Source organism: Aquarana catesbeiana, linkage group LG05, assembly GCF_042186555.1.
Source record: "Aquarana catesbeiana isolate 2022-GZ linkage group LG05, ASM4218655v1, whole genome shotgun sequence".
In the NCBI taxonomy this organism is placed as follows: domain Eukaryota; kingdom Metazoa; phylum Chordata; class Amphibia; order Anura; family Ranidae; genus Aquarana; species Aquarana catesbeiana.
In genome coordinates, this window is record NC_133328.1 from 474616396 (window position 1) to 474628447 (window position 12052).

General features: G+C 38.1%; 1 protein-coding gene across 2 annotated transcripts in view; it reads left to right on the forward strand.

Annotated features, from left to right (window-relative positions):
- MIB1 (MIB E3 ubiquitin protein ligase 1) overlaps positions 1-11846 on the forward strand; it is a 155961-nt gene extending 144115 nt beyond the window's left edge. The window contains exons 19-22 of one of the 2 annotated variants that reach the window (XM_073631453.1): positions 1994-2107; positions 5033-5133; positions 6842-6975; positions 7504-11846. In XM_073631453.1, the coding sequence (XP_073487554.1) occupies positions 1994-2107; positions 5033-5133; positions 6842-6975; positions 7504-7552 (398 nt within the window). In that variant the 3' untranslated portion in view covers positions 7553-11846. Of the gene's footprint in view, positions 1-1993; positions 2108-5032; positions 5134-6841 lie in introns of both variants that reach the window. The other variant, XM_073631454.1, reaches the window with a different exon arrangement.
- The last annotated feature ends 206 nt before the right edge of the window (positions 11847-12052 follow it).

Genomic DNA, 12052 nt, shown 5'->3' on the forward strand with positions numbered 1-12052 from the left:
TTAACATAAATGAGAAAAAGCTAACCATTGTAAGCACCCCTTATATTGGTTTGTCTTAACCCCCTAACTGGCACTTTTGATGGAAAATGTGGTCTATTGAAATATGACCCTTATTGGCTGGATCACAAGCTGAAAATTAAGGAAAAAAAGCTTAAAAACATAAAAACGAATGCAGTCACCACATTTAAGGATGGATAAGCTGCAGTATATTTAAATGTTGCTATGGAGTACAGATACGTGTTCAGCTTCACCTTTTTTGTCTGAAAAAAGCTTTCCATACATGTTAGTCTGATTGTACAATCAGTGATCTCTAGCTTTATTAACAACTGTGTAGTGTACATGCATGCCTAACCATCCATCCAATCCATTCAAATCGGCCTCTAGCCCCTTGGGTAGCAGTTAGTAAATCTAAAGTAGATTGTACAGCTAGTTTGGAACATTTGGCCAGCCTAACATTGCCAAGGTTACAGAGGCGCCATACTTGCCCTGTTGTATTCTAAAAATATAACAACTATAAATATAACACGTGTTATACAGAATTCTGTTAGTTTCAACTTTTATTTCACTTTCCCTTGTGGTACGGTTTTGAAATTCCACCCAATGTTTGTTGCTTTTTAGGGGCCCATTTCTTTTTAAATTAAAAATGGCTTTGTTGTAATGTTGTCTATTAAAAATAAAATGTTATTTGGATAGGCTGTAGAGAGGTGGAGGTAAATTCACACAGAACTATTTAATGTTGTCAATCATTTTATTACGGTGCAGACACAGGGAGTGACTATTTTATTTATAACTCAGCATCACTAAAATTCTGTCAAAGGCAAAGAAAGTGTTGGAGCACCTGTAAAAGTGGAAACATGTCTAAATTCTTCACAGGGGAGCAACTTGAGGCTAAATACTATTTGCACTGATACACATCAACATGTTGTGTGGACAATCTCCTCCATTGTGACTGTAGGTTGTCATCTCCCAAAACAGACTCAAATTTTGGTGCTCGTTGGCAAAAATAATTTTGTGCACATGAAAGCCTCCATAGAGTCCAGAGTCCAATTTGAGTTGTGCAGAATGCATGAGTATATGGCAACAAAAAATGTCTCTATGCTTTGGTTAGATCCACTTGTACATGTACTTTAATTGGACTGGTTAATATGAGATCCATTTTATTTTTTATGTGTTTTATCCTATTGTAAGAAAACAAGCAAGTACATATAGTTATGAGATTCTTGCAATTTTATTTACTTGGAATGCAAGAAGCCCCCAAGCAGCTAAGGCTGGCTATACACGGTTGCAGGAAAGAAATTTGCTCGGATCCCCCATCAACACAGACAGTGTTGATGCGGGAATCCCTCCTGCCGGGCCATTGTATTCCCCTGGCGTGGGAAGCCGTCCCCGCTGGGAGAAGACAGTGGTTATCGCTAGCGGCTATAGCAGCTCCTAGCGATAATCGCAAGAGAATCTGGCAGGCTGGTTGCACCCAAGTTGATTGATCAATCATTAATGGTTTGAATTCTTTCTGGGCCGGCCTAAGTAACTTGACTTGGAAAATGCCAATATTTGCATTCATGTTGTCAAGCACATTGTAGTTTCTATTGTACTTTTACATATTTTTTCCTGTTGCAGCTTGTTGGATGTAAATATTGGTCTTATCCATTGTTCTTTCTAATCTAAATCAACAGTCTACGCCACAAACTGAAAGCTGGCTATGTATTAAGCTAATATTTTTTTCCACAAGTGGATGTACTCACATGTCCAGTTTTAGGCTGCTGACATATGTGTTGGCACTATTCAAGTTCTCTCTGACCTTGGGAATGCATAACTAAAATACTGCTTCCTCCCTTACATAAACCAATCTGTAAAATGACACACGCTTGTTTTTTTTTTCTTTTTCTAGTTGGTGTTTATTTTAATTTTAAGTTCTACTTTTCTATTTATTGCTTCTCTTTTTAGTGTTATGGTGATATTTGAGTAGATGCCTTTTGGTGTTTTCTCATTGCAGATTGTGCAAGTCTTATGAAAAAGTGTGTTCAGTGTCGTGCTTTAGTTGAGCGGAGAGTGCCTTTTGTCATGTGCTGTAGTGGGAAAGCAGGAGAAGATGTCACAGATGACACAGGTAAGAAGGGCTAGTTTTTTGGCTGAAGGTTTGTCACAAATGGGTCCGGAACAGCTGTCATGATGTAAATACACTTTCAGCGCCCTTTTTTTTTTTTCTAAATTTTCTTTTTGTCCTTGTACTTTGTACTTTTCTTGTTTGTATGCACTTGTACTACAGCTTAAACAGCATACAGCTACACACCATTATTGAACCTAATATTTTATTGACGTGAAATCAAGACCTATACCAGAAATGTTTCTACTTTTAAGAATGCCCTTGTAGCAGTAATTGAGTTAAAAAAAATTAATTTCTACTATGTTTGTGTAATACATTTTATATTAATCACTGGCTGCACAGCCAAGTACTGTCTATTCGACCTTTCTGAATTTCTGAATTACACTGAGCTTTATGGTACCAAGGATATGTACCACAGAATTGTATTGACTGGGTTTCTGACCCTTTATTCAGGAGAGCACCCCTGTTGTTTAACCACTTGCCACAGAATATTTACGGCGGCAGCTGCAGACAAAGTGATGTTCTGGTTCCTCACTGAGCACATAAGCACTAGTGCACCCCGTGACTGCTGTGTTCACAGCTGCGAGTGACTGGGGGTATCGTGTGATCACTATTATTGCATAGCGATCACATAATTACAACGAAAACAAAACAGTCGTTCATGGCTTCCATTCTTGATTGTTTTGCTTACTGTTTTGATATGGTGATTGGCCCACAGCTATCACATGGTACCTGCTTAACCCCTTTGCATAAAGGGGTAATTTTAGGGCCTCAAGAAAGGAGAGGTCGTCAGTACATCAGCATTGATCAATTTTAACCACCTCAATACAGGGCACTTTCACCCCCTTCCTGCCCAAGCCATTTTTCAGTTTTCAGCGCTGTCGCACTTTGAATGACAATTGCGCGGTCATGTTACACTGTACCCTAATGAAATTTTTATCATTTTTTCCCCACAAATAGAGCTTTCTTTTGGTGGTATTTGATCACCTCTGCGGTTTTTATTTATTGCGCTATAAACAAAAGAAGAGGGACAATTTTGAAAAAACACAATATTTTTTACTTTTTGCTATAATAAATATCCAATTTTTTTTTTTTTTTTTAACAAATTTTTTCCTCAGTTTAGGCCGATACGTATTCTTCTACATATTTTTGGTAAAAAAAAATTGCGCTAAGCGTATATTGATTGGTTTGCGCAAAAGTTATAGCGTCTACAAAATAGGGGATAGATTTATAGCATTTTTATTATTTATTTATTTTTTACTAGTAATGGCGGCGATCTGCAATTTTTATTGTGACTGCGATATTGCGGCGGACATATCGGACACTTTTGACACATTTTTGGGACCATTCACATTTATACAGCGATCAATGCTATAAAATTGCATTGATTACTGTGTAAATGTGACTGGCAGGGAAGGGGTTAACACTAGGGGGCGCTCGAGGGGTTAATGTATTACCTAAGGAGGTGATTCTAACTGTGGGGGGAGGGGACTGACTGGGGGAGGTGACCGATCGCTGTCCCTATGTACAAGGGACACGCCATCGGTCTCCTCTCCTCTCTGACAGGACGTGGATCTGTGTTTACATGCACAGATCCACGCTCCTGCTCTGTTACCCGGCAATCGCGGGTGCCCGGCGGACATCGCGGCCGCCGGGCACGCGCACCGGGTCCCGAGCGACGCAGCGGGCACGCGCGCGCGCGCCGCCGGCGGCGCGCGCGCGCCCCCTAGTGGCTCGGAAGGCGAGGACGTCATATGACGTCCTCCCAGAACAATAGAAGCCTCGTCCAGCCGTCATATGACGGTGGGCGGTGGCTTAGCGGTTAAAATATATATACCATTTTGTAGACGCTATAACTTTCACACAAACCAATTGGTATACACTTATAGGGATTTTTTATTTTTTTACCAAAGACATGTAGCAGAATACATTTTTGCCAAAATTTAAGAAATCAGATTTTATTGCATATGTTTTATAACCGAATGTTTAAAACGTTTTTTTTTTTGTCTTTTTTTTCCTTCTTGTTTATATAGCAAAAATTAAAAGAAAGAAAAACCCAGTGGTGATACCATCAAAAGAAAGCTCTATTTTTTTAGAAAAAAATATAAAAATGTAATTTGCGTACAGTGTTGCATGACCACGCACTTGCCAGCTAAAGTAGTCATGAAGGGGGTAATACCTTCCAGAGGTTAGGTGGTTAGGCAAGGACAGTAGTCATGAAAAGACAACTAGATCTTCTTTCTACTGTAAAATAAAACATAAAGCAATACACAGGAACAAGGGAATATTTTTCAGCTTGCTGAAAAGGGTATATTATTTAACATGCAGACAACCTAATGGTTGTGTTTTCATCCCCCATATTTATACATAATTTACCAGCCCAAGTATAGGCACTTATTATATGTAGTATTTTCTTACTGATTTGTGCTCCTCTTATCTACACCGTTGAATGTTCTATATATTCTGATAGGCATTTCCAGCAGTCTGTAAAATTTCTAGGATATACTGTTGTGGTTATTCTAAATACTAAAATATATACAACATTAAAGTAACAGCGAGCATCTTCAATATAAGGGACGCAATGTAACATCTTTACATCAGTCCCACCAATGCTGCCTTTACCCATTTACATCACAGCAGAGACCCCCCCCCCCCCCCCCTTTTGTTTCACAGCGACCCTCTTTATATGACCGTTTTCCCAACATTCCAACATTGAAAAGTGGGACAGCTTCAATCATTTGTCCAGACCTGTAGCTCCTCCCACCCAGCTGCAGTGGCACCAACCTTGGCAGTCTGCCACTGAGTGATGCCTGCTCTATGCTTTAGAAATAATCAGCAAAATCCAAATATCCGTTGGTTTTGCATCTATGTATATTGACCATATATCACTGTTTTGAACTCTAACACTGTGTGTGTTATACCTTTCAGCAGGGGGAAACATTCCAGTTTTACAAAAGGACAAGGACAACACCAATGTCAATGCAGATGTGCAGAAGCTACAGCAGCAATTGCAAGATATTAAAGAACAGGTGACCCAAAAAAAATCTGTTTATTGGAAAATGATTAGCAAGTCTTAATGCTTAGATTCTATTTTTTTTTCTTCCTTCCAGTAACTTATGTATTTATAGTGTTTTATTCTTTTTAAGAGCAGTGCATTAGGAATTATGGATAATTGTTCTACACTTTCAAGGCTGATGCTTTTCAGTTTTAAAATTGCATGTGTTTTAGGTACATTTTGACACTTTATACAATAATTTGTTCAGCACTCATGTTTACTACATTTTCATGTACAGTATATGCCCAATAAAATGCACAAAAAACCTTAATGCATGCAAATGCATAGAACCAATAAAAATGTATAGGAAAATGTATGCCTTTTTAAAATGCAAAAATGTCAGTGTTTTATTCTATTATTAGATATATTTTATAAATGATGGGTTGTATGTTTTACTCAGCAGTGGCTCAATATACATGAAATTCACAAGGTCTCATTTACCTGCCATGCCACAGCATGTGTATAACCTTGACTGTTGCCTCTGCAGCCAAATGGGAAGCAGTTGGGGATGGTAAAAATGCGACTCAACTGCATGATTTTTAACACCCCCATCCTGCCAGACCTGCCACATGAACATCTGTGAAGCTGCGCGCTGCATGTAGGGCATCCTATTCATTTTAATGAGCTGCCCTACCCGCCACGCCAAAAACACACCACATTTACCAATGCGTGGGGGTATCAGGAATTATTGACACTCCTGTGTGTCTGCTAAAGAGCAGCTTTTTGTCTTCGCGTCAGGCACACACGTGATTTTGCACATGTTCCCCAACACACAGTAATGTGAAGACTTAGACTGGTTTGCCTTGAGACTGAAAATACTTTTCAAGGGCGCTTGGACTGGGAAAAGGTTGAGAAATGCTGCTGCAGCTGCAGGCATCATCCCAGTATTGTTTTTTTTATCTGGTAGTATGCTTTCCTGTAAAAGCAATGGTAGCAGCTAATTAGCAGCTGGATTGCTTTTACAAACAGCGGGAGGGGTGTGTGTGTGTGTGTGTGTGTGTGTGTGTGTGTGTGTGTGTGTGTGTGTGTGTGTGTGTCCCCCTTCTGGGGCTCTCCCACTGAGAGACCCTGAGCGTGCAGCCAGCGGTTTTGCCAGCTGACCATAGAGCTGGTTGGGGACTGGAACAGCTCTGATCATCTCTGTGGTATAGCCGACTGGAAGCGATGGAGCATTTCTTCACTTCCACTTTTGTGGTTGTAAACAAACCCTTAGGGATTTGAATAAGTATTGGATCAATACCGATCTTGTTATGATCAAAAGCTTTTAAAGGCAGAGGAGAGATCTGGGGTCTAAAAAAACCCAGATCTCTCAGTAAAGAGTTCCCGCCACTCCTTTTTGCTATCACAGGGGATGTTTATATTCCCTGTGATAGCAATAAAAGTGATAAAAATAAATACATTTAAAAGGGACAGTGTAAAAAAAAAATAAAAAATGCCTCCAGGTGAAATCCAAAGTCACCAGACATTGGAGACCTCTATCATTAGAAGTTCTTCTGTACTCCAGCTGGCATTGCAATGTGATGTCACTGCTACCTGCATAACACATTTCATCTACCTAGGAATTTTCTTTTATTAGTTATCTGCAGATAATAATGGGTAAAGAGTTTGAACTGAACTGGCTTATGGACATTGTACATTTTACATAGTTTACATGTTTTGTTTTTTTGTTTTTTCCCCTGTAGACCATGTGTCCTGTGTGTCTCGATCGACTTAAGAATATGATCTTCATGTGTGGACATGGAACATGTCAGCTCTGTGGAGATCGGATGAGTGAATGTCCCATTTGTCGGAAGGCGATAGAACGAAGAATCTTATTGTACTAGACTCCTCATTATATTATTTTGTATATTTTTCAAGTTGCTTCAGTTTTGGTAGCACGGATGAGTTGGCTTTCATGCTGCGTTTGCAAAAGATTGGCTTTAAAATGTGTATTAGATCATGCCACTGGTCTTTTACAGAATCTCAGCATACAGTTGTCTTTGTTATTAGTACTTGTGTGTCCGCTTACTTTGTGTTGTGTAAAATTAGAAAACACAAAGAAATTCTTGTCTAGTATTTGTGAGCTTTAAAAAGATTGGTGGCTTTATCAAATCCACATTTTCTGTTTTTTTTTTCTTCTTTTTTTTTTTAATGCAAAAAGTATTTATTTTCTAACGTTTTTTAAATTGGCAAATTAGTCATGTGCAGGGGGATATGTGCAGTCTGTGTCAGCAGACAGCATTGCTTTCTAATAGGCCTGCAAGTGTGCCTTGGCCTGGAGATTCCTTTTGCCGTATTAGACTTTCTATTTTTTTTTTCTTTATTTTTCAGAATGAGTAATGGAATGTTTTTTATTCATTTGCAGATACAGTATGTCAGAGGTTGAGCTCCCAAAGGCAGAAAAAAGAAGCTAACTTTTAGAACACTATGAATGTAAAACTATTCCAAGCCATGTTTCTGAAAAAAAGTAAAACAAATAGGCCATTCCCATTGCTATGCGCACAGATACAAACTACAAAAAATAAAGACGTAGCACAATATATCACATATTGCTGCCAGAATGTAAGCTGGGCTTTGCTCCCCTCGTTTTTAAGAATTACCGTTTTCTTCTGTTCCTGTTAGCTAGAAGACAAAGGTTTTAATGAAGCATGTCTTTGGATGGCCATGGTAGACAGATTTACATCTACTGAACCCCTCATATAATTCTCCTTTTGTTTCTTCACCGACCTTCAAGTTGAACAAAAGGAACTCATGACAATGATTTTTTTTTTTTAAATCTGTATTTTGAACACTGCAGTGCCCATCCTGAGCTGAAAAACAGTACAGTAGCCTTTTGTGGATGTCAGTGGAGAAATGCTTCTTCTCTGACATGCGTGAGGACCTCCAATTTGACCTTCTTGCTAACCTGACATATCTTTTATCATTTATCGTGGATTTCCAGCTTGTTTTTCAATCTAAACATGTCATTTTACATCAAGTTTAGCCATTATTTGTCTTTGCTAAAACGGCTACATTGTCTGAATCCTGTTACCTGGTTATTAACAAAGGCCTTACAAATTTAGCTATGCTTCACCTGGATAATGGCAATACATGCTACTATTGCCACCCTTTTAACACTACTGTTTTAGTAGCTCCCCTTCACCTTCTGCATTTTAGATGTTACCTTGATAAGGACATGCATGAATTTAAATGGCGAACTAAAGACACGGGAAAAGGGAGGACTTGTCCAAAGAAAAGAGAAGCCTTTGAATCAAGTTGAAAAACTGGGCCAGTTTATCTTAAATTTTTTTAGTGTGTCTAAACCCTGTTTATGCGATGTCTGGGAATTGAACTAAAGCACAAATTGAACAAGGACTCAAGACAGATGTTAAAGCTGAACTCCAGGATAAGCAAATATTGTGTAAATACAAGAGTCATGTGTATTCTTCCTTGAATCTTGGTGTGCTTTTGTATATTTCTTCCAGATCGATGTAGTAATCCAGTGTGAGACTTTGCCTCTGTGAAGGAGCTTCCTGTAATAAAGCTGGTCATTACTTTTCTCTTGCCTTGTGCAGGGTAACTGGTCTGGTCTCTTCTCCCTCCCATGTTTTTTTCTTGTTGCAGGGAATCTGTAGTGGGTGGAGCCTGCTCTGCTCTTTGCACAGGCCAGCACAGTGATGTCACTGCTGCCTTTACAAGGTAATATCTAGGTTTGCACTGGTATTTGGTGCCCATAAAGTGGCTATTTAGAATTATATTTAAATGAGAGTTTTGGTGTCCAGAGTTCAGCTTTAAATTCTCACTAAAGGCAAAAGTTTCTTTTTAGTTTTGGATAGGGTGGAGAGGGATTAGAACTCCTATCAGGTTTTATTGCTGTCTGTGTCCCCATTAGGGAGATTCACTCTCTCTATTTGTCTTGTTTACCATTTTCATTTAAATAAAATTAAAATAAAATCCCAAATTTTGGGTTGTCCCCAGAAAAGTGATAGAGGGAAAATTTTTCAATGAGTACGCTAGTTCTGGTGACCTGGGGGGCCCCAAGTGATTACCTTAATTTACAGGGATTTCCTCTCACTTCCTGTTATGGAACAGGGCATGAATATAAACACCACAGATGGCACAAAAATAACTTGCAGGGGTTATAACCCTCCCTTACTCTATCCGAAATGAAAAAAAACTTTTGCATATATTTCGACTAGGATAGAGGAGGATTTTGTTGTGAGGCAGATGTGTATAAATATTAATCAGCCTCCTACCTCCACTTCTGTAATCTGCTGATTTACAATGTCATGCATTACGTATGTTAAGATACAGCTTACTTGACACTCTGTGTTTGATTGTGTGTTATATGAAAATGTAAATTGTTCTAATCTGTGAGAGGTTGTAAGCAGGTGGAAATCTGGAGAGACTTGACAAGAACGTTTGCTTGGTTTTAAAATTCATACACCCGTGAAAAACATCAGCAGGGACTAAAGGCAAAATATTAAAGAAAATCTGTCTCAAAGTGAAATTTTTATTTAATTAGGCTTCCTTAGAACTAGCTATTCCCTGAATGAAGTGCCACATGTTCCAGGGCAGTGAAGGCAAATCTCTTCACTGAATTAATGCCCTAAAAATAGTCTCCAGCACAAGTCAAATGAAGGCTTATTGCATGAGAGCCTAATCACACAAGTGTTCTGTTTAATGATGAAAACCCTTTATCCTGGAATATGAAAAAGTTAGCTGCACAAAATGAAATAGAGATTTGATTAATCAAGACAAAAACTACAGTTACATGTTTATTTTATTACATCCTTTTGCCATTTTTCTTTTAAACATTTTCTTAGAGTATGAAAGATATAGCAGATTATAAAAGCTAAAATGTATTTTTCACATTCCTGATTGTATAGGGTGGTAGAAAAATGAGAGAGACGCACACACTTAACAATTTACTGTTTTAAACAATTATATTGTATTTTTCATATGGTCATGCAAGGCATACAAAGTGACGCTGTATAATATTTATAACTGTATATGTCTAAAAAGCACATTTGCAACAGTACAGACAAGATGAATATACTTAACAAAATATATATTGTAGCATTTCTCTTATTTGTAGTTTTCTATCAGAATGTACTGTACATATCCATGGACTCTTCTCTAGCATCACATTTATTGCACTGTGGCTTTTCAAAGAAACAGTCAGTTGAAAGAGGTGCATTATTTCTACTACAAAAAAATTAAAAATAAATAAACTGGACATTTTTAAAGGGCAAAACTTTTTTTTTTTTTTAAAAATAGGCTTAAGCAAACTTCATGGCTGAGAACTACTTCTTGAGTGATGGGTGGTTTGGTGAGTCAGGCATAGTCACATGATATATTCAACAGTTGTAATAAGAGGATACATTTTGGTAATAGCAGTTTACCACTCACATAAGTAGTAAGTGACAGTACAGGGGGAAGTTTTGTGACAAAAACAGTGTACTGAATGACTGCCTATTGGAATAATTGCATTTGTTATAAATGCATTTCTGTGTGTGTATTCAAAGAAATAGAGAGAGAAAGCCCACTATACACTACCAGAACTTCACCTGGGTGCTCTACAATTGGTGAGGTATAGACAGTTGAGCCTGGTTGGAGCTTTAACAGGGCTTATTCACAGTAGCAGTTCAAAAAACATTTCGGTGGGGCACAGCTTGTAATAAATTTAATTTATTTTAAATATTTGTACCTGTCCTATTACAACAGATGTATTTTTGTCATCTTCACATTATTACTGTAGTACCATTGTATGGCATCATTTACACTGCAATGTTTGACCTGCCTGTTTTATTGCAGCAAATCAAAAAGGTCAGATATGTTTTTTTTCCCTATTCTCTAAGTATTGGTATACTATTTCATGTACGAAATTGTTTTTGTCTTGGAATATGAATATATATATATATATATATATAATTATAGTAACAAACCGACACAAGTAAGTACTGTGCTATGTACCCCATATTCCAAGATAATAAACGGTCAATTCTTTGCAAACTTTCACTTCTGGGTGTACACTTGTAGGTTGAATTCACCTTCTTGCTTCTGTTTGTTTATTATTTCATTCTGCCTATTGTGTTCTCTGTTAGGGTCTATTCACACCTGGGAATGCACTCTGCCTGCGATCAGATGGGAGAGTGCCAGCGGGGTTCCCACGATTAGTTGAGAGTAGGCAGCCCCATTGAAAGCAAATGGGCGCTTTTAGCTGTGAGAGGCGGCAGCTTCCTATTGCTTTCAATGGGGCTTTGTACTCGCAGATAATCATGGGAACCCCGTGTGGGATTCTAGCATCTAATTGCAGGCAGGGTGCATTTGCAGGTGTGAATGCACCTTTATATAGAATTAAAAAGAGCCACAAAGGAACATGAGACACACTTTTAATAGCTGCCGTATTGTCCTAGTCCATACTTTCCAGTAATGACTGTATGTATAATCACAATATCGCAAACTCAAGGCTCAATATGTTGAGAATGAAGGATGCCCATTGATGGTCATTACCCATGAAGTTTTTTAAGCATTTTTTTTTACCATTTCTTTTTAAAGCTTGATGTAGGTTATATTAGTTTGTGTATTTTCATTTGTCTTGCAGTCCTGGAACCAAATAACTGTATAGCTAGGCCTCAAAGTATTTTGTAAGTTGCTCTAAAGTTTCATTGCCTGTTATGTTACAGCATGGCAAATGCTTTAATAAAACTAACATTTTACAACTGGTATATGACTAGTTCTATGTGTAACATCAGAGGGTTAAAGTGATATTAAAGTATTTTTTTGGGGGGATAAACAAGCTGCAAATAGAAATTACATGTTTTTTTTTTTTTCATAATTTTGCTTCTCTTTGCAACAGCTTAATGTTACCTGGTCCCCTTTAGCAGTTGACCCTCCCCTGCATAAGCAGGTAGTTCTGAGTAACCAAGGTT